The sequence below is a fragment of the Psammomys obesus genome, unplaced genomic scaffold, assembly GCF_907164565.1.
Source record: "Psammomys obesus unplaced genomic scaffold, mPsaObe1.curated_primary_1811, whole genome shotgun sequence".
Lineage (NCBI taxonomy): Eukaryota > Metazoa > Chordata > Mammalia > Rodentia > Muridae > Psammomys > Psammomys obesus.
In genome coordinates this window covers 7734898-7757731 of record NW_026588752.1, presented here as the reverse complement: position 1 = coordinate 7757731, position 22834 = coordinate 7734898, and the positions used below count along the sequence as shown (strand labels likewise).

Here is a 22834-nt window from a genome sequence, read left to right as displayed (position 1 = left end):
TGTGTGTGTGTGTGTGTGTGTGTGTGTGTGTGTGTGTGTGTGTGTGTAGCTTACTCAGTGAGAATCTGCGTCTCAGTCAGGATCTTCACGTGGGAAGGAGCAGGAAAAAGGTGCTTGCTTTTGATTCCTGAGCGTGTGGGGTGGTACCCAGCCTGACATCTGGACATTAAGGTCTACGGTTTATACCACCACACCTGTCGCTCCTCCAGCTAATCTCAATATATCCTGATCATTATATTATGGGGGAATTAGTGGACAATGTAAGAACCTAGAGTGTAAGACGTTCAATAAACATTAGTTGCGTTCTTAGGGGTATTGCTCGTGGACTATGCGGTCCAAAAATGTCGCTGTACACCCTACCCGAAATGCAGAGAGACAGTTGGGAGGGTCCGGGCTTAGGAGCCTAGGCAAAGCCGGGTGGTAAGAACAAAGCGGCGATATGGGTCCCCAAAGGCTGAGTCCAGCCGGTCTTTCAGGATGTTTACAGCGAAGGTAGGTTTAATGGCAGGAGCCGCGCGCGGAACTTTTGGCCTCAGTCGGTGGACAGCCCGGGCCGGTTTGGGGACTGGACCGTCGCGCGGCAACGCGCGGAGCCGGCGGAAATGGTGCTGATGTCCCGCTGCGGGCCTGGGGGCCGCGAGCACCATCGTCCTCCCGGGCCCGCCGAAAGCGGTGCTCAACCAAGTCCCTTCCCTACCGCTCGGGGACGCGGCCCGGGGCACCAGCCGGTGAGCACTAGGGGGCGGCGGGGCCGGGAGAAGAGATGGAAATCCCGAGGTAGCACAGGCCTCTTGGTCCTCAGTGCCTGTCTCTTAACACTCTGAGATGGGAAACCCGCAGTACCGGGTGGAGGGAGCGGCGGCCAACCCGCAGCTCACCTCTTGGCTCCACCGCACCCGTTGTGGGTCTGGGCCTGCTGTCTGGAACTTGAGGGCGCCAGGTGGCCCCTCCTCACCTCCAGGCCTGGGAACTAGCTGGAAAATTTCTGGGGCACCCGCGGATACTCACACTTGTCATTAACCTCAGTAAAGATCGGAAACAGATTCACCCCCTCCTTTTGAAATGAAAAAAAAAAAAAAAAAAAAAAGTTTCTGGACAGGTTCTCTTATAGGCTAGGCTGGCTGGCTTTAAAATCCCAGTGGAGCAAAGGATGAGCTTGAAGTTTTGATGTTCCTGCGTCCACTTCTCGATTACAGACAGACACTACTACTATTGGTTTATGAGGTTCTGGGAACTGAGCCCAGGGTCTTGTGCAAGCTAGGCAAGCACCCTACCAACTGAGCTACATCTCCAGTCAGAAGAGTGGTTTCTGTTTTGTTTTGAGCGTGGGGTAAATATGAACCCTCTCAAAGATTTGGAGCATTTCAGGTATGATAATTCCTGGCCTCTCTTAAATGGGCTGGCCATCCCTCATACCTATCCTGGCAAGGGAGGTAAACAGGAGTTCTACTGAAGTCTGACTTCGAGTCCTCTGGAGAGACTTCCTGAGGCCTCTCTTATTTAACCCACCTGGGAATGGGCTGTTGGGGAGGGAACTGACTCCTTCCTAGCAGAGGCTGCTTTTCCAAGCTTGGGCTGTTCTTTTAAATCAGCATCTTTAAAGATGTTCGCACTGCCAAGGTTTCTGCCTTCTCTCTCCAGCCTTCAGCTCTTGTATTGATTGCCTGCTCTTTCATATTTTTCTGCTGCTGGAATCCCAGTAGCCCAGTGTAAGCACACTCCTTTACACTTCAGTGGTTCTGGAGGCTGAGTTGGGAGTGAGGGTGGGAATTTGACCCCGAACTTGATTTCTTTCAGTACCTCACAGATCAGAGCTCCAACCTCTGCCTTCCACCTTCTTTTCTTTGACCTGAGCTTTTTTGTTTTGCTTTGCTTTGCTTGTTTTTTTTTTTTTAAGATAAACTGTAAATGAAGCATGCTCCACAAAAAGGATGTGCACAAACTATATACACAGCACAGTGAATTTACTGATTGTGAACAGACTCAAACCCACCTCCCTCAACATCTGTTTATAATTAGACCAAGGGCATTTCTCTTCCTGGACAGTTGTGAACATTTTCCCTTAGTTTATGTGAAGTGTTCCCCAGGAAACTCAGATGGTATTTCACTGAGCTGGTGTGTCCTCACAGGGTTGTTGAACAAAAGCTTGGGCTATACTGAAAGGTCCTTTGACAGTGGCCCACTGGAAGCTCTATAGGCAGAATTGCTCTAGTACTTTTCACAATGCATTACTCCCCCGTGTCATGGCCTTCTGGAGACAGTTTCTACAGAAGGAATGAGAAAAACTGGTTTTGACACTGGCTATGGGACTTTGGCCTGAGCTGGTGTTGGGCATCAGGGTTTCTCTGTAACACCCACCAGTTGCCTGCTTTCTCCAGGCACTTTGGAGTTTGTTTTACTGGAGACTCTGACTATGGAGCAGCTCCCTGAGACTTCTTTACTTGACTCACCTGGGAGAGGGAGCTTTTTCAAGTTGGGTTGTTTTTATTCAGTATCAGCATTTGGAGGTACTACCGCTCAATTCAGACACATTCAGACTTCTCAACTTTGGGCTGGGCTTACAGTTCATATGAGACTCTAGGTCTATTTCTCAGTATCACAAAACAAAAACCTTTGCCAAGTTGTTCACGTGAGGTCTTCTGGACTGTCTTACCTGAAGGGAGGGAGCAGCTGCATCTGGGCCCCTCAGGCTCTGGGCATTTGTCTATGGGACAGCTGCCCCCAGTATTTGTATTGCTCTATATCCCCTCATGTCCAAAGGTTTTGTGTGAACACTAGACTACTAAGCTGGGGTTCAGTCCTCCCTCAGGAACGAATCCAAAATTGGGAGTCTTTGCTCAGGATTGCTGTGTCCTTTATATGAACACATGTAGTAGTGTCTAAAAAAAGTCACATGTAGGCACCCAAACCCTGCCAACCACTCCAGCAGTTCAATTCAGCAGGGATGCCTGTGAGGAAACACACAATCTCCAGATAGCTCCCTTCTGTGGAAAGGTATAGGGTCCACAGGATAGAGGATTTGTGGTGCTGTGGTGGTTCTTGATACTCAAAGGCCACATCAAGATCTTGAGAGCCCAAGAGGGCTGGTGTCATGTCAGAGAAAATGTGTTGGTATCATGGAGAGGAAAACTGCCCCGCTGGGAGCCCCCATCTTAGTGTGTCTGTCAAGGATTCAGAGAAAGATGAGCACTAACCAGAGGTACCTCAGATGGGCAGAGGGCAATCAAAGTAGAGCAACTCTGTGTTACAGCCCTGAGGGGAAAGGGCACTCCCCAAGGCAAGTGTTGTGGCTCTGAAGGGAAAAGTATCCTGGAAGTCTGGAGCCAAGGGATTCCAACAAAGTCACAGTGTCCAACAAACCTCACACAAGAGATTTATTGGGAAAGACACAAGAGGATGGCTATCTCTGCTTGGGTGAGAAGCAGCAGACAACTGAACAAGAGGCAAGCTTATATAGGGTTTCTTAGGGGTTGATTGGAGCTTGGGCTTTTTACTGTGTAAGGCAGAGCCTGGCCATGATTGCTGTCTTTAGTGTGTTCTGTGGACAGAGCCTGGCAGTTGGAGGGCCTCAGGATGGAGGCTGGCCACTTTTGTACCTTGAGGGGCTTACAGTCTTTCTACATTGACCGGGTTGGCCTTGATCTTACTTTGTAGTCCAGGCAGGCCTCAAATTTGTAATCTACCTTCCCGAACAGTCCCTGAGCCCAGTGGCAGGAAGACATGCTTCCTGTTCCAAAAGGAGAGGCTTCTTCAAGCAGGGTTATTGAGTCCTAGACCTTAAACTCAGCTTTAGGACCAGTGCTATATGTGTGCCTCTGGTTTTCCTGAGTCTCAAAACAAGTTTGTTTGGTTTGCTTTTATTTTTATTTTTGGTGGCCTTTGAGATCAAACTTAGAATGTTGGCCATGCTAGGCAAGCACTCTACCATTGAAAGCCATCCCTGGCCCTCCAAAACAGTTTTGATATTTTTTTTAATATTTTTTTATTTGTATGAGGTTTTGCCTGCATGTATGCATGTGCACCACATGTGTGCCTGGTGCCCATGGATCTGCCAGAACTGGAATTATGAATGGTTACGGACCACCATGTGTATGTTGGGAATCAAACTCAGGTTCTCTGCAAAAGCAACAAATGCTCTTAACCTCTGAGCCATCTCCCCAGCCCCAGGTTTTGAGTTTTTAATCTTAATTCTTGCTTAAGTATATCCTGTTTTTGCTGTTTGAGACAAGGTTTTCCTGACATTTCCTGAAATCTTAGGCTTCCCTGAAATTCATGGGTAGGCCTAGCCGGCCTTGAACTCACAGTCATCTTTCTGTTTTAGCCTCCTAAGTACCAAGACCAGTCAAGAACCATAGAGCCATCTTCCTCCCCACCCCCACTTCTTTTGAAAGCTCCTGTCTCCTACCTCTTTACTCCTAGAATTACAGGTATGCATCACACAGCTGGCTTCTGGATTGTTAAAGTTATTTGTGTACATGCTCATACTGTGTGCGTTTACATATGAAACTCATAAGGCCTTTTACATTAGGAAGCCCTGAGGCTCAGCCCCACATACTGCTGTCGGTACTATCTGTCTGAATACCTCACTTTGCCCTGCTTCAGACTACTTCACTTGGAACATGAGGAAGCACTGGTCTGCCTTCACACATATAGCTGCTCCTTCCTGGGACAGTGATTGGAAAAGTTCAGTCCCTGTGAGATGCATAGTCATGGCCCAAAGTCCCTGCCACCAAATTGGGAACTATGCTTTCCCAACCTGTGGCCAGGTGAATGGTGCATAAGCATGGTACAGCAACTTGCAGCCACTGTGCTGCAAGTTACCACAGTTCTAAACCAACATTTTCTCCTCTCTTCCAGGACTCCCGGCATGGTGCTCAAGGCCTTCTTCCCCACATGCTGTGCCACAGCAGATAGTGGCCTACTTGTGGGACGGTGGGTCCCGGGGCAGAGTAGTGCTGTGATCCTGGCTGTGGTGCACTTTCCCTTCATTCCCATCCAAGTCAAGGAGCTCCTGGCCCAGGTGCAGAAGGCCAGCCAAGTACAAGTGTCTGTATTAGGCACCTGGTGCCACCGTCAGCAGGAGCCAGAGGAGAGCCTGGGGCATTTCCTAGAGGGCCTGGGTGCCATCTTCTCCCATGATCCCTGGTTGCAGCTATGCCGGGAGAGGGGTACCAGGTCCTGGAGCTGTAAGGCCACTTACCATCAGGTGTCCAACGCTCTGAACACACCTACTGAAGACCAGGTCATGCTCATCTTCTATGATCAGCGTAAGCTTCTCCTCTCCTGGCTGCATCCACCTACAGAACTGCCTGACTGCCAGATTGGAGACACCACAGCCAACACTGGAGGCCTAGCTGACATCTTTGACACAGTGGCACGCAGCGAGGTGCTCTTCCGAAATGACCAGTTTGATGAGGGCCCCGTACGCCTGAGCCACTGGCAATCGGAGGGAGTGGAGGCCAGCATACTTGTGGAGTTGGCAAAACGGGCCTCGGGACCTGTCTGCCTGCTGATGGCTTCTCTGCTGTCCCTGCTCTCAGCAGCTAGTGCTTGCCGGTAGGTGTCTTAGACAGGAAGGGTAGAGCAAGTCAGTCAGTCCCATGAGAACCATAGGCTCTTTCTTCAGTGTGTAGTGGCATTGACAGTCAGGGGGTCCTTCCTAAGCTTCATGTTCCTGGGACCAGGTTCTCATCTGACCTCCCCTCCTTTTGCATTTCAGAGGATGTCCTAGTAGAGGCTGCTGTTCCCATGTCCCCTCTGGGTCTAGCCTATTTTTCCTGGAGACTATGATTGTGTGAGGCCCATCCAGTTGGATATAGAATAAATCACAGACAATTCAAGCACCTAAAGGAGAAATCTGATGATCACACACTGGTTTTGTACTTTTTTCTTTTAATTTTTAATTTTTTTTATATTAATGACAGGTTATTTACTTTGTATCCCAGCCGTAGCCCCCTCCCTTATTCCCTCCCAATCCACCCTCCCTTCCTCATCTCCTCGCTGGCCCTTTCCAAGTCCCCTGATAGGGGAGGACCTCCTCCCCTTCCATCTGACCCTAGCTTATCAGGTTTCTTCAGGACTGGCTGCAATGTCCTCTTCTGTAGCCTAGCAAGGTTGCTCCTCCCTCAGGGGGACGGGAGGGGGGGAGTTTGAAGAGCTCGCCGCCATTGAGTTCATGTCAGAAATAGTCCCTTGTTCCCCTTACTAGAGAACCCACTTGGATACTGAGCTACCATGGGTTATATCCAGGCAGGGGTTCTAGGTTATATCTGTATATGGTCCTTGGTTGGAGAAACAGTCTCATGAAAGACCCCTGTGTCCAGATATATTTGGTCCTTGTGGAGCTGTCCTCTCCAGGTCTTACTAACTCCCCCTTCTTTCATATGGTTCCCTGCTCTCTGCTGAAGGTTTGGTTAGGAGTCTTAATATCTGCTTTTATACCCTCCTCCATTGCTGGTGGGAATGCAAACTTGTACAACCACTTTGGAAATCAATCTGGCGCTTTCTCAGACAATTAGGAATAGTGCTTCAAGATCCAGCTATACCACTCCTAGGCATATATCCAAAAGATGCTCAAGTACACAAGGTTTTGTACCTTTTGAAACATTTTATGTATGAATGTTTGCATTTATGCATCATGTGCGTCCCTAGTCAGAACTCTGGTCAGATCTCCTGAGACTGGAGTTACAGAGGGTTATGAGCCACCCTGTACTGGGAATGAAGCCTATGTCTTCTGTAAGAGCAACAAATCACCCTAGGTGCTCCAAATCACAGCGCCATCTCTTCAGGTCATCTTAATATTTTTCGTTTGTTTGTTTGTTTGTTTTGAGAAAGGGTCTCAGCTATGTAGCCCTGGCTGGCCTGGAACTCACTATGTAGACCAGGCTGGCCTCAAAACTCTACCTCTGGGATTGATGGGATTAAACGCCAATATCTGCCCTACCTGGGGTTGATCTGTGAGGACACAGAGCTGCCTCCTTCTCTGCTTCTCTGTTCTCCCCACAGCTGTCTTCAGGTGCTGATGCAGTTCCTCTCCCAAGCAGCCAGTTTCCTGGGGTGGTGGTCCCCACTCAGGCTCTCTAAAATAATGGGTTGCTGTTTGGAAAAGTCTCCAAGTCCTGGGAGTGCTGGGTAGCACCAGGCTCTTTTAGTTTAGCTTGTAAAGGAAGGCCTGGGGGCCCTTTTCTCCCAGAGATATTCTCTGCTCTCTTCTCTCTCTCTCTCTCTCTCTCTCTCTCTCTCTCTGTTGTTATGTTTTAACTCTCAACTCTGTCTCTCTTTTAAAAATAAAACAGGTTTTTCATTTATCTCAATCTGGGCACAAACTTGCTATATAGCCAAAGATGACCTTTAACTTTGAGACAGTTGTCACTACGAGGTCCTGGCTGGCCTGGAAAACTCTCCATAGACCAGGCTGGCCTGGAACTCACAGATCCACCTCCCTCTGCCTCCAGAATGCTGGTATTAAAGGCATATGCCACCACAGTACTGGGCAAGCACTCCACCCGATGAGCTACATCCCAGCCTAAGATGATGTTTTCTTGGTGCTGCCCGTAAGGAACAGCTGGAGTTCTCTCAGCTTCCTCCCCTCTTTTTAGATTTACAGACTGGTGTCTGGGGTGGGATCTAGCTGGCCTTTCCCACTTTCCAGGGGCTTTGGGGACCTTTGGATACTGTCCTAGAAAGGAAGTCCTGGGTAACCTGTGGGGATACACTTTAGGTTGCTGGAGCTTCTAGTATTTTGATGTATGGTGTAGACTTTGTGACAGCATTGGAGTTAATAAGGTGAAGGTGCATCTGGGCCCAAGTGCCATTACATCAGAGAAGGTCATTAGTTTTTCCTCTCAAGGGATTCAAGGGAGATTGAGGTGCTTGTGTATTGATTGCAGACACCAGCCTTCTCATCAAGCAAGAGTCAGTGGTTATGAGTGCTGAGTGGCTAGGAGTACAGGGAGGCTCACACTATAGAGCAAAACTCCTCTAGCTTGACCTCGTGCCTTTCTCAAACAACCCAAAGGTGTGGTGAGCCTGGGCTCTGAAGGACTGATCTGAAGCCTTAGCGTTTCATGTGGCCAGTAAGATCACTGTGGTTGGCTATTTGAAAGACAAATCATGTCCTGTTCTTTCCTCCTGAAGTTACACAAAGTTGTCTATGTCCCAGGAGCCCTTAGGCCTCCAGCAAGAGCTGAGAGTGGAAATAGAGCTCCTGCTGCTGCTGTTCTTTGTGCTCCTCCACCCTGCTGTCCTGCTCACATGAGTGCAGCTCAGTTGCTCTCAGGCACTTTTTCTTCCTTAGCTTGGAGACATTTTCTCTTCCTATATGAGTATCTGTGGAAATATCTCAGTGCTTCCTTTGTGAGGAATTCAGTCTTACTGGGATGGCCAGGAAAACTCTGCTGAGGCGGGTTACCATCCAGTAGGCACAGCAAGCCCTGGGTGTGTAGAAGATGACCTAATCCCCACTTTTGAGACTTTTTTTTTTTTTTTTTGAGAGAAAGGGTAGCCCTGACCAAGCTTGGCCTTGAACTAAAAAAAATCTGTTTGATAGCCGGAGGGTAGTGGCACATGCTTTTAATCTCAGCACTCAGGCAGATCTCTGTGAGTTTGAAGCCAGCCTGGTCTACAGAGTGAGTTCCAGGACAGCCAAGGCTACCCAGAGAAACCCTGTCTTGAGAAAAAAATCTGTTTTCCTCTGCCTCCAGAGTACTGGGTCTAAAGGCATGTGCCACCACTCCTGGCTCACTTTTCAGCCATATTGATACATACCTTTGTATTGGCTAGTGAGCTCAGGTGTACCTGAGGCTCTGTGAGGGGTTCCAGCTTAGGAGTAACAGTAAGCACAATGCGGAATGGGGGTCAGCAGGGTGCTGTGCATTTCACACCTTTGCATCCTTGCTTGGCCATGTTGACCTTCATGCTTGCTTGGGCCTCGCTGAGCTTTGGAGTGGAACCAGAGGGCTCAGGCTGAGTGGATCTGGCTTTTGCTTTCTAGAGTGAGGAACTTAATCAAAACTGTCAGTCTCGGCCCTTATATTCTTTCCAGGCTGTGGAAGCTGTGGCCCCTTTCCTTCATCAGGAGCAAGCTCTCCACTTGTGAGCAGCTCCAGCACCGACTGAAGCACCTCTCACTCGTCTTCAGCACCGAAAAAGCCCAGAGTCCCATGCAGCTGATGAGGTATGGCTTCCTTGACAAGAAGGGTGGGAAGTCCCATGCTCTTCACTGCTGCCCTGCATTGTTCCTTCAGCCAGGCCTCTCTCAGGTCACAGGCTAGGTCTAACTCTCTCAGCTGCTTTCCCTGACATTCCTTCCAGGAAGGCCAACTTGCTGGTTTCCATGCTACTGGATGTGGCTCTTGGCCTGCTGCTGCTCTCATGGCTCCACAGCAATAACCGAATTGGACAGCTGGCCAATGCCTTGGTCCCTGTGGCTGATGTGAGTGGATTTGGATGGAGCCGGGCTTCCTGAGGGTTGGGAATCCTCTTGGGTAGTCCTTTAGCTGGACCGAATATCTCTTCCTTGTCCTTACCCTAGAGACACAATCCTTGGCCCTAGGCTTAGATGTTTCCTGGCTTTCGGGACCTGTGTCGAGAGCAGCATTGTTCAAGGGTCTGCTGTCCCTTCTTGAAGGTGGCAGTGTCTGGGGCCACTTATGGTTGAGGCTTTCATGAGCCCCTTTTCTCTACTGAGCTGATCTTCCAGATGAAAGCCAGCCTCAGGACACCCAAGTGCTCAGGACTGTTGCTGGACTGGCCACACTATTCCCAGATTGCTCTTACACTGGAAACAAGAGGCACAGCTTTGTCCTCTATGCTGCCAAGTATTCCCCTACATGGTATGTACAGCACATGCTGCTGGTCCAGTCCTGCTCTTCTGGCCTCCTCCACCTCATTTCCACCCAGCCTTGGAACTTTCCAACCTATCTTCAGTAGAGGCAAGGCATTGTCTCTACTATGGAAGCCTTGAGGACCTCCTCATGGGTACAGCTTCTGCTCCATCAATATAGACACATACCAGCTGTTTGCTGCTAGGCCAGGAATCTGGTAGCAGCAAGCTCCTCTCAGCTTCATGAATTGTGAGGTATGTGGAGGTCATCCCAGTAGGAAAGAAAAGCTGGGACTGCGGTAACAGAGGTTAGGCTGTTTCTATATTCTGTTTCTTGGCCAGCTTTGTCTGAATCCTCTTTGCAAAACTGCCAAAAAAAAAAAAAAAAAAAAACAAAAAAACAAAACCCATAAATACTTGATTAAAAAATGGAGTCTCTTTCCGCTGCCAGGCTTTTATCCTTTAAATATTAAATAAGCCCTATTTATAAAAAAGGTTTTGCTCTTCTCCCTGGTGGTCCTAAGGCTCTTGCACAGGGTTGCAAGAGGTTTTGGGAAGAGTACATAGGGATACAAGAGTTACTTCTGTGTGCTGGATGGTGGTGGTGCACGAATTTAATTTAATTAAATTGAGAGGCAGAGACAGATGGATCTCTATGAGTTCAAGACCAGCCTTGTCTACAGAGTGAATTCCAGTACAGCCAAGGCTATACAAAGAAACCCTGTCTCAAAAAAACAAAACAGACAAAAAATTACTCGTGTGGCCTCACCGTGATAACAGAGTAGAGCATCCCTTAACCGCCTTACTTCCCCCACTGTGGCTGGTGAGTAGCTCCATCAGTGTTCTCTCATCATGGCAGCCAGGGCCACTTTCCCTGTTTGAAACCCCTGTGCTGTTTATTGTACTCAATTAATTAATTTTTCCTTTCTCTGAGGGCCCTTGCCTGCACGTGTTCTCACCTGCTTCCCTGATCCATGATAAGACTTATTCCCAAAATTGCTAACCATTTCTGGGTTTCCAAGTGTCAAGGTGAAGTCTCTGACTGAGGGCTTCAGTATTTCCGAAGTATAGCTTAAACTGAGCCTATCTCTCCAGCCTCAGTGGTATCCAGGGATCATTGGGCTTAGAGCCCTATGGGTCTAGGGCTAAAGTGACAGGATAGGAGAATGAAGGAAGTTCTCACGTTGAGGTAGATGTCCCTTAGGGACACATGTATTCCACCTGTTGGAAGATGCTTCAGCCCAGGATCCTGAAAATAATCTGTGACCAAGGGTCAGGAGTCCAGTGGCCAGACAAATTTGGGAAACACTGTTTCTGTCCAATGTTAGATGTCCAATGTTAGATTCTGTCCAATGATTTGCTCGGCTTGGTGGTACACACTTGTAATCTTGGCACTGGAGAGGCAGAGGCAGGTGGATCTCTATTGAGTTTGAGGTCAACCTAGCCTACATAGTGAGTTCCAAGACAGCCAGAGCTACATAGTGAGACACTGTTTAAATAAATCAGAAGACAATGATTCTGAACCTTTGAAGGAAGGAAGTGCAGGCTGCTTTTGCCCTGCCCAGATAGACTGGCTAGGGTGGGAACTCATTAGGGTCAATCCTCGACCCACCCACCTACCTCAATGTAACCATGTCATCCTTCTCCTGTCCCATGTCCCTGTAGCGTGTGGCTGAGGAGCTCCAGCATCTGCTGCAGTGGCTGATGGGTGCTCCTGCTGGGCTCAAGATGAATCGGGCACTGGATCAGGTGCTAGGCCGCTTTTTCCTGTACCACATCCATCTATGGATCAGTGAGTGCCTGATGGGCAGGGTTGGGCAGTCCAGCAGGGCTGGTTGAGGAGAACAGGGAACCCTATCCATGCCCCATTCCCCTCCTGCCTCCATATTCTGGCATCCCATCGTATGAAGCCACCTCTGTTAGGCCAGCCGCTCCAGTCAAATTCTGGGGCCAGTGGCTGGGTCTGTGCTCACTTGTGTCCTGAAGTGTTAGATATCCAGTTTCAGAAACGGGGTCTCCCAATGCCTCACTGGGCACTACTCAAGGCTGAACCCTTTTCCACAGGCTATATCCACCTTATGTCTCCCTTTATTGAGCACATCCTGTGGCATGTGGGCCTCTCAGCCTGCCTTGGACTGACTGTTGCCTTGTCCATTCTTTCGGACATCATCGCCCTTCTTACCTTCCACATCTACTGCTTCTATGTCTACGGTGCCAGGTATGTGTACATCCAGGTGTAGCTTTCTAAGCCATGGGCACACAACAGGTGTGTGTTGGGTATGTTGGGTGAGATGTGGCTTGGGCCCCCAGCTGGCCCTCATGAGCCTGTGTCCTACAGGCTGTACTGCCTGAAGATCTATGGCCTCTCCTCTCTCTGGCGTCTGTTCCGGGGGAAGAAGTGGAATGTTCTGCGCCAGCGGGTGGATTCTTGTTCCTATGACCTTGACCAGGTACCTACAGCTTTGAGCCTGCTGACCGGGCCAGGGCAGCTACTTGGACCCTACCAGTGACCAGCCTACTCCTATCCTGCAGCTAGCCTCCAGCAGTTGGCCTAGGGGGAGGTACCAGCAGACCTACATACTTTCCCCAGGTGGGCATAGGGCCTGCTTTGGCTTATTCCATTTGTTTTCCAAGATGTGATACATGTACTTCTTCCTAACGTCATATTTGCCTGTGTACCCTGCTGGCTTTTTCCCCACAAACCACCAGGTCCACAGGATATGTAAAAGCACCCCTCATGGTAAAGGGGACATGCTGACCCTTGCTAGCTCAGGAGGCCAAAAAATTCCAACTTCAGTTTAAGGATGGATGTGTGTGGCCATCAATGGAGTGGCCTCCCTGGTGTTGGCCTTGTGATGCCAAGTACGCTGGCCCTTGTTCCCTACAGCTGTTCATTGGGACCTTGCTCTTCACCATCCTGATCTTCTTGCTGCCCACCACAGCTTTGTACTACCTGGTATTCACCCTGGTGAGCTCACTACCCACTGCCTTGGGGCCTACAGAACTTGGTCACTGCCTGAGCCAGGCACACAGGGGACAGGCCATCTACTTCTTTGCTCACATCGGCACGGCTGTTCTGAACTCATTGGAAACTATGTACTGGTCTTAAAGCAGTTGGGTTTCTGCCCTGAGCTGGCTACAGGGGAGGTTGGGACCCATAGTAGAGGGATGGAGTCTTAGAGGAGCCCTCCTCTAGTGGTGAGCCTTTTGGGATACTCTCCTCCTAGACCTGTCTGATGTGTGGCCACAGCCCCAGTCAGTGGCCCTGAATGTCATCTTTGCTACAGCTCCGGCTCCTGGTGATCACTGTGCAGGGCTTAATCCATCTACTTGTAGACATCATTAACTCCGTGCCTCTATACTCCCTTGGCCTCCGACTCTGCCGACCCTACAGGCTGGCAGGTAAGTGTTTGGTACTGGGTGGCTGGTTTCTGACAGATGCTACAACATACCCATAGGCCTTGTGCCAACCTCACCTGTGCCAACCTCATGTGTTTTCTGCCTGAAAGAATTGGTGGATGTAGCATGGTGGACAGGGCAGTGAAGACAGACTTGGCCCTGGGCACATGCTGTGTTCTCTCTCTCCCTGGAGGGTAAAGTTCAGAGGCATGAAGACCTGAGGACTCATCCAGCCTGTAATATGTGAGGCTTGCTGTAGGGTCTTTGTAGGGTATGACTGGGCCTCAGAGAAGTCCATCTCCATGTGGTTATAGGTTATATGTCTGCTTTTTGATGATCCTCACCCTTGGAGGGACTGGCCAGAATGAGGGCTGCTAGACTGTAATAGGATCATCCTGTACTGTCTGTAATCATCACCTGTCACCCAAGATATCCCCCTGAATCTCTGCATTCTGATACCAGATCCCTTGAGGGGAATCTATCTCCATTAGGCACGAGGTTGTTATGGGCAACCCATTTGTCTCTGGAGCCTTGGACACAGCAGGGACCTAGGATTACCTGGCATAGTGAACTCAACAGTTCAGGTGATTTCTAAGGTGATCATTATGCCCATGTGACTCTTCCAGCCAGCTTAGAGCCTTTTGATTAGGGACATGCAGATTTCTTGGCTTTGAACCAATATCAAAGTCTGCCTGCTGCTGAATGCCTATAAAACATTTTGACAACATCCTTCTAGCTAATTTCTTCATTAACTTCAGGGGGCCCAGGTCAGAGACTCATTTGCAATGTTGCCTGTAAACTCTCTGCCTCCACACAAAGACAGGTGGGCCAAAGTTGACCCAGATCCAGCCTGGGATGTAGGGCCTCTTTTTCCCCAGCCTGGAGCTGACAGCCGGGGTAGGGCAGTTTAACTCTGCATAGGGGGCCACGGTTCTGACCCTTCCCACCTCACTTCAAGTAAGCTTCATTTTCTGCCCTTTTTGTCTTGTTTTTTTTTTTTTTTTTTTTTTTTGTTTTTTGTTTTTTGTTTTTTGTTTTTTTTTGAGACAGGGTTTCTCTGTGTATCCCTGGCTCTCCTGGAACTCACTTTGTAGACCAGGCTGGCCTCAAACTCATAGAGATCTGCCTGCCTCTGCCTCGCAAGTGCTTGGATTAAAGGTGTGCGCCACCACCATCACCACACAGCCCATTTCCTGCTCTTTTAAAAACCTTCCTCTTGGACATTTCCTAGACTGGGAACCAAACTACAGGCCGGGGATGCTGTGGGTCCCCAAGTCAGCCAGACATAGAAGTTGTAAGACACTGAACCATTAATAGGGCATCCGCCACCCAGCATAGAGGCAGATGGGAAAGGCGGAGGAGGAGAGAACTGTGTGTGCCCAGGTAGGTCTGCTGCCACCTGGGTGCTCTCGAAGGGGCTTCTGTTGTCATAAATTGCCATCTGCAACAGCCTCTGCTGACCCACAGCATTCAGTAGGACCAATGGAAGCTGATTGGGGGTTGAGAGCTTCCACCCTCCTTCCTAAATACCTTGCTTTCTTATAGCTGGTGTGAAGTTCAAAGTTCTGGAACAGGAAGCAGGCAGGCCCCTCCGCCTCCTGATGCAGGTAAGAACTCCCTCTAACCTTCCCTACCCCTCAGACCTGGGACCCCCTTCCACCATATTCTGCCAGTGTTCTGGGACAGCTGGGGTTAGTTGGTGTGATACCTTGGTGTTATATCAGCCAAAGATCAGATATAAATAGAAGGACCCAGTGGAGCTAAGGAGTAGGTTCCCTGACATCTGAGCACAATAACTCACTGTGCTAGAACCTCCCCAGCAGGGTTGGGACTACCTATTGTGGTCTACATAGCTGATACCTAGTCCAGGCTGTGGGTGGGGCATCCCTGTCCTGGGCTAGAGACATCATGAACTGCCCTGGACCACATAGTGCTCAAGATTGTAAAGAAACAGAAATGGCTTTACAAAGGCCTCATGACAAGTAGTCATTTCCTGTTGGACTTGAACCCTTGGCTCTTTTAGTCTTGGGTTCTTGATCCCCGTAGGAGAGAGCAGAACATGTTTTGGGGTGACTTGCCAGGCAATGGATTGTATCTTCAGCCAAGTTCAAGTCTTTCAGATGCTGAATCATGTGCATCAGCATCTTCCTTCTGGGAGCCCAGAAGCAGAATGGATCTTAGGATAGGACATTACTGTCCCAAAGGGACACTGAGTTGCCTGTCACCATATGTTCCTTGGGTATCCGAATGCTGTATGGCCTGCTTCTCTGAGGATCAGCTTGGCTATTCCGTAGGCAAAGGTTTGTCAGAGCCTTTTGGCCTTACCCTACAGTTGTCTAGCCAAGATTCTCCAGAGCACCAGTCAGGTCCAGGGGGCCAGCCCTCAGGAGCCTCCTCTGTAGACATAGCTGAAGCACCTATGACAACTACCGCACTGACAACTACCCTGCCCTTGCAGATCAACCCCCTGCCCTATAGCCATGTGGTGCACACCTACCGCCTGCCCAGCTGTGGCTGCCATCCCAAGCACTCCTGGGGCACCCTGTGCCGAAAGCTGTTCTTCGGAGAGCTCATCTACCCCTGGAGGCAAAGAGAGGACAAACAGGACTGAGGAGCTGGACACAGCCTATCCATAGCTACTACACAGCCATCGCGCCTCCTCTCTGCCAGGATAGTACTGACCCTGGGTCATCTCAGGTCCCACGTGGGCCAGCCTGACACTCTATGTACTGAATGTCGGCAGGCCTTCCCCTTGAGTTACTACTTTGGCTCTTAGACACTGCCAGCTCAGTCTTGCACTCCGTCTCTCTAGCACAGTGGTTCTCAACCTTCCCCATGCTGAGACCCTTTAATAGTTCCTTATGGTGTGGTGACTCCCAACCATACAATTATTTTCACTGCTACTGCCTAACTGCAATTTTGCTACTGTATGAATTGTGATGTAAATGTCTGTGTTTTCTGAAGGTCTTAGGTGACTCTTGTGAAAGGGTCATTTGACACCCCAAGGGGTCCCGACTCACAGGTTGAGAACCACTGCTCTAGCACCACCTGGGTGGGGACCCATGTGTTTTGTTGAAGTTACTGCAGTAGGCCTGATTCCTAGGAGTGTACAGACCCTGTAGGGTACGCTGGCCGTCCTTGGCTGCTTTATTGGGTGGGAGCACTCCTGGGCACCTGGTACACTCCAGAAGCCTCAGCAGAACATTCCCATCTGGGGAATTGAGGCAGCTGCTGAGGCCTTGCCCCAGCAAACTAATCTCTCACCCTGTACTTCATTGGGTTTGCTTGTTGCTGCTCCCTGAGATTACCTTGTGAAGTTGCTGCTAATAGGCCTTTGGGTACCCTTTGCTTGAAGTCACATCATGTGTGGTAATTGGATACCTGCTCACCTGGCTGCTGTGCTCTTGCTTAGTGCCCCATGTGGGATAGGCCTTTGGCAAAGTATTCTTTCTTCTCTTATTGACTCCTTACAGGACCAGGAAGCTCCCTTCTAGATAGGCACTTTTGTGGCCCAGTGTGTGAATGACCTTGGGCAGGTGGAATGGCCAGGGTTCTCTGACACTTAGTGGGACTGCATGTGAGTTAGTCCCTAGGGGCAGGAAACCTCACTGCTTAATGGTCTGGTCGTGTCAGCTATGGGCAGGAGAGGTCACCCAGCCCTGCCTGTCTCTCAGGGGCACTCAGAACTATCGATATTGGTTCATCTGTGCCTGCTTCCTCTTGCTATAGGTCACAACAACTCTTAAGCACCCAGTGGAGGGTGTTGTTGAAGATGAATCCTGATCCTGTGGTGACAATAAAATCTCATGAATTTGGAGTACCAGTTTGGGTGTACAGCAAGTCTGGCCAGGCTCTGGTGGGTGGGCTAGGTGAAGCATTGGCTTCCTCCAGATGACTGCCATTATTTCCTGTCTAAGGCCTCTACAAGAGTCTTCTGGGTGAGTGTGCAGCCCTAGGCTCTTGAAGACATCTTAGATAGGTGAACAAACCTAGGGCTCAGGGCCTCTGGCCATAGCCTCATCTTGGTACCTGGGACAGGGATGCAGTCTGGCAGAGGTAGAGGTGGGCCTGTCTACTCTGAGCTCGGAGTGGGTGGATTCCATGCAAGAGAGAGCAGTGTTCTGAATTCACAGGGTTTTTCTGTGTAGCTCTGGCTGTCCCTGAACTCACTCTGTAGAGCAAGCTGGCCTCACATTGAGATTCACCGTCTCTGCCTCTCCAGTGCTGGGATTAAAGGTGTATGCCACCACCACCAGTCCTGAACTGACTCTTAACATCTGCAGCATTCAGATGCCTCCAGGCCTGTTCTGGTTATGGAGAAGAGACCCTCAGTTGCTTCCTAGCCTGGGGCTCCACAAAGGACCAGTAGAGGTCAGCTGGGGAGTGCCATGGAGCCCTTTTGTGATTCTGTGCCCACCGAGAGCCTGCTGAAAGTGGCTTTGTGATTTGCAATCCTGGGCGCTACACTCTAGGCAGGCCTCGCAGCTGTCACTTGGTCCAAATACAGAGGTCGTGGGCCTGGGCTTCTTGGTAACACTTTCAGCTCAGCTGCACGTGGATTAGCACTTCCTGTGTATGCATTCTTTCTCACTCTGGCCACCCTTATATATCCTGTAGCTGCCTGCTCTCACCCCTTCACTCCTGGACTCCCATCAGGTGGAGGTCCTGACCTCAGCCCATCTGGCCCTTGTAACCCTGTCATGAGGTTTGCCTGGCAGCTGTCATTCTGTACAGCAGAGTCCTGGGCTGTCTGCCCTTTGGGGGACCAGTCAGGGCCTGGCACCAAAGCTGGCTGAAGGAACACTGGCCACTGGAGCCACAAGAATTGCCTCTTGCAGAGAGCTGTGCCCGTGGAGGTTTTTCTGATGATTCTCAGGCATAGCTCATGCTTTGTAACAACAGGAACTGTTTGTGGGGGCATTATTTTGGTGGACAGGTGCCTAGTGCTGTCAAATTGGTGGCTTTTCTCAGGAGCTGATAGGGTTCCTATCACAATCTGCCTTCCTTTGTAACTAAAAGAAGCTTTTCTACAAATACTTGGGATGTGAAAAAGGCCTGCCTTCCTCATTCTCTTTCTACTAACTGTACTGTCCATCAAGATGTCTGGATCTGTCTACTTATGAGAGGTTGTGAGGCCTCTTCTTGCTGCCAGTCTAAGGCCAGGACTTCTGAGTAATTGAAACATTTCTTTTTTGAAACATGTATCATGTATCTCAGGGTGGTTTCAAACTGGCTATGTAGCTGAAGATGACCTTGAACTGCTGATCTTCCTGCCTCCACTTCTTGAGTATTGAGACTACAGTTTTAGGCAGTTCTAAGGACCAAACCCTCATGGGTTTTATGCATTCTACGCAAACTATCGACTGGGTTCCATTTCCAACACAACTTAAATTTTTGTGTTTATTTCTGAGCTTCCCGGGTCTGTCTTTTGTATGATTCCCAGAGCTCTCTGGGGACTTAAGAGTCCCACCCAGGTTGGGGAAGTTGGACTTAGTCTACTTTCTCTAATTATAACAAAATACAAGAGACCAGACGCTTTATCAATAGAGGCTCATTTGGCTTGTTCTAGAGGCTGAGAATCCAAGAACACAGAGTCAGCATCTGGTTGTGGGCATTTTTGCCAAACACAATATGGTGCCTGGCATCACATGGTGTGAACAAAGCAAGTGTGCTAGCTCAGTTCTCCTCTAAGGCCACTAATGCCACCATGGGAGCCAGCCTCATGACTTCACCTAATAATTACCTCCCATGAGTCCCGCCTGACAAATTGTGAAATAAGGTGTGAGCCACCATGCTGCTTAGTCCAGACTCAAAGGCCTGTCCCTGTTTTTAGAAATATTCTCACAGACAGCCTCAAGGTAAAGTGTGACCAGTGTTCTCGGAATTCCTTAATATAGTTAAGCTCACATCTGACTTCAGCTGTCACAGGCTGTCTGTCTCTCTGGAAAGGAGGTCTGGGCTCCCTACATCCCTTCCAGATAGCCTAAGCACCATGGATGAACATCACTATTTCAAGCCTTACACCTATGAAGAAAGGCTTGCACAGACATTACAGCCAGCACAGGTAGTGAGAGCCATTACAGCAGAGGCAAGGCTCAAGTCAGGGCACAGTGGCCTCTACAAGGGAGGATCTCCCTGACAACCAGGTTCTGGCTCTCTAGGGACTCCATCCTCAACCACTCATCAGCTGAAGGTCAGGACTTTGTGGGTCGCTGTTAATCTGTGGTTGAGTGTGATGCAGATCTGGTTCAGGGATTGGCCACTCCTGGGCAAAAACCATAGCCTGAAAAAAGGTACAGGTAGTAACCACTGGGATCGTTTGGAGAGTGAGCTGACAAGTCCTGCTGGAAGGCCCCGGTGTAGGTCTGTGGGTTCCAGGAGTCTACACCCTACACACCCTTGACCAGGAGACTAGCAGGAAAGCCTGTCCCTGAAGGCAGGTGAGGAAAGCTCTGTTACTGTTTCCCAGGCACCACCTCCTCAAAAAAGCTTCCCAGAATATTGTGTCAAACCAAGTAGCAATGCTCCAATGGTAAGGATGCTCATAAAAGCCATGTCTTCAGCTTTGGGGAGAGATAGTCACTCAAGTGTGGGGCTGCTGGAATGAGGGGTACCTGCTGCTGGAGGCAAGGCCTGGGTCCAACAGTCCCTTGGGGGAGAAAAGACCCTTTTTATGATTTTTACTTTTTTGAGACAGGGCCTCTGTAAGCCAGGTCTTGAACTTGCTTCAACCTCCCAAGTGTGCTGGAGTTAGAGATGTGAGCCTTTATTCCTTGGTTGTGTGTGTGTTAACAAGACTATTTATTTTTGGAGACCTCACATTTGTTAAATAGCTGGTGAGATATAACCTGGAATTAATTACAGTTTCACTTTTGAACATTTGATCTGTTACTTTTTAATATTAATAGACTTGGTAACTGATACTAACCTTGACAACTCATCATCCATTGAGCAGTCAGTCTGCTCAATAACAGGTCCTTTGTGTCTTTTGTATTCTCCTGAGGGATTGTCCACTCACTTCCATTCTGTACAATCTGGGAAAAACAATTGGTGGTGATGGCAGTAGTGTCAATGAAGTGGTCACATAGCTAGAGAGACAGTTTTCAGTGTGGGAGTCTGGTACATTTCCTGGCTTTTCAACATTCGTATCCCACACAGCTCCCTTCTGCTGTCATGTTGTCACCAGACATGGCAACTCTGCTTCACCCAGCTTGGCCATTGTTGGCCTGATTGTGGTAGTGTATGTACATGTGAGTGTGGGTGCCCAACATGGGCAAAGTGGACATTGGATCCCCCCATTTCTCTGTGTAACAAAGCCCTGACTTGTCCTGGACTCTTTGTAGACCAGGCTGGCCTCGAACTCACAGAGATCCATCTGCCTCTGCCTCCCAAGTGCTGGGATTAAAGTCGTGGCTTTTGTTATCTATTTTTAATGATTTATTTTCTGTGTATCAGTGTTTTGCCTGCATGTATATAAGTTTACCATGAGTGCCTAGTGCTGGAGAGGCTAGAAATAGGCATCAGATCCCCTGTCTGGAACTGGAGTCATGGATGGCTGTGAGCCAACCCGTTGGTGTTGGGAACTGAACCCAGGTCCTTGACTAGAACAACGAGTGCTTTGAACCACTGCGCCAACTCTCCATCTAAATCCCTCATTTTATCTATTATTTATTCTTGTCTTTCTTTGTAGTTTTTTTTTTTTTTTTAATGTGCAATGGTGGTTTTTCTGCGGATTTGTCTGGAACTAGAGTTACAGAGAGTAATGAACTTGTGAGTGGTGGGATTTGAACTTTGGTACTCTGAAAGAATAGATAGTACTCTTAACGGATAAGCCCACTCCCCATTTTATCTATTAATCTGACTGTATGTTCAGGAAGTTCGAGTTAAAAACTGTTCCAAGGTATAGTACGTGTGTGTGTGTGTGTGTGTGTGTGTGTGTGTGTGTCACACAGCCTATGGTATGTGGAGGTCAGAGGACACTTTCTGAACTCTCCCGTTCCGCTGCTTTTTTACTCCAGGCCACTAGTCCTTGAACTGCTGGACAAATTCTTCTGTCTTTACTTCCTTTCTTACTCTAGGAGCGGGGGCGGGACGGGGATTACAGAAGGCCGGCCGCCGGAGGGAGACAGAACTCTGTCAGGCTTACTTCGCAAGCGCGTTGGCCCCAACCTATGTTTACTTTTTAATTTCTTGCAAGTCACATGACTTGTGAATGCACTCTCCTGAAGAACGCTGTCCATGGCCCTCCAGCCTTGGAGCTGACCCACAGAATGTGCACATGCGACGGGTTGCCCACTCCGGAGTCCCCCGGGCAGGCGATGCTCTGTCGCTGCCTCCAGGATCCCTTTCGGGAAGGTCCCCTGTGAGAGTCTGCTCAGAGGCGGACCTCAGCAGCGTCCCGCCTACTCCGCAACCAGGAGGAAGTCCCGCCCCTTGGAACAGCCCACAGGGGAGAGAGCCTCGCCTCCTCCGCACCGAGAATTGGCTGCCCCCGCCCTGCCCCCAAGGGAAGGCGAGCCAAGATTGCACTTCCATGTCGTTACTTCCCATCTGGGTCTCGCGGGAGAGCGGCCAGCGCGGCTTGATAGATATCCTGGCCCTTCTGGACTCAGCACTGTCGCCTCAAGCATGAGTTACCGCCATCCTGCCGCTTGTCCACGAAGGGGGAGGGGAAGGCTTGTGCAATGTTTGACTCTTGATTGGCGCGAATTAGGAAGGGGGTGGGCCTAGAAGGTTATGATCGATGTGAGAGGGCACAAATGCCTTAGCAGTAGTAGCCAATGGTGATGACGAGGGGGCGGGAGGCCAGGGTGTTGCAAGTCCGTGAACCGGGCTGCGATGGCTCTCAGGCAGTCTGCAGGAAGCAGCAGGGGTTCGGATGGACGTGCAAGGGCGACCAATGATTCCGGAAAATCAGGGGGAAGTGTCCAATGGTCACAGCGAGGAGGCGGGGAAATTCGCCAGCCTCCGTGACACTGTGTACGAAACGGCGGGCACCGGGACTGCACTGACTGACCAGCGTATAGACCAACAGGGATGAGAAGGAGAGTGGCAGGGGGCCAATAGCAGTGGCGAGTGGGCAGGGCGGAGCGACCGGGGGCTCGGCGGCGCGGTGTGTGCGGGGAGACGTGGGGGCGGGGCGACCGTGACGGCCAGGCTGCCAGGCCAATGGCCCGGGGAGGGCCGGCGAAGGGCGGCCAATGGCGGTGGCGCATCCGGGGGCGGGGCTGCGGGGCTGCGCGGTGCGGTGCGGGAAGCGGCGGGCGGCGGCGGCGGCTAGGCGGCTGAGGTGAAGCTGGAGGCAGCTGGGCGGGCGCGCTGGGGGCGGCGGCCAGCGGGCGGGAACCTTAGCGTCGAGACCGCACGGCCGCTCACCAGCCTTCGCCCGCAGGTCTGGCGGCGGCGCCGTGGGCTGCGCTGCGGCGGGAGGGAGGATGGGCACCCAGGGCAGCCCAGTGAAGAGCTACGATTACCTGCTCAAGTTCCTGCTGGTGGGCGACAGCGACGTGGGCAAGGGCGAGATCCTGGAGAGCCTTCAGGACGGCGCAGCCGAATCCCCGTACGCCTACAGCAACGGTAGGCCGGCGTTGGCGGTGGGCGCGCGGGGCGGGA

The 22834-nt window shown here is 50.3% G+C and overlaps 2 protein-coding genes across 2 annotated transcripts in view; both read left to right on the top strand.

Annotated features, from left to right (window-relative positions):
* The first annotated feature begins 584 nt into the window (after nt 1-584).
* On the top strand, nt 585-15910 carry Pigq (phosphatidylinositol glycan anchor biosynthesis class Q). The gene is made up of 11 exons (XM_055604600.1): nt 585-728; nt 4858-5556; nt 9044-9175; nt 9313-9433; nt 11489-11615; nt 11888-12041; nt 12162-12273; nt 12711-12791; nt 13111-13225; nt 14768-14829; nt 15681-15910. Exons 2-11 carry the CDS (start codon nt 4868-4870, stop codon nt 15831-15833), a joined length of 1746 nt encoding a protein of 581 aa, XP_055460575.1. The 5' UTR covers nt 585-728; nt 4858-4867; the 3' UTR covers nt 15834-15910.
* Nucleotides 15911-22479: 6569 nt separating this feature from the next.
* Nucleotides 22480-22834, top strand: part of Rab40c (RAB40C, member RAS oncogene family) — a 38117-nt gene continuing 37762 nt past the window's right edge. The window contains exons 1-2 of the mRNA XM_055604557.1: nt 22480-22511; nt 22614-22798. Coding sequence (XP_055460532.1) covers nt 22657-22798 — 142 coding nt within the window. The 5' untranslated portion in view covers nt 22480-22511; nt 22614-22656. The remainder of the gene's footprint in view (nt 22512-22613; nt 22799-22834) is intronic.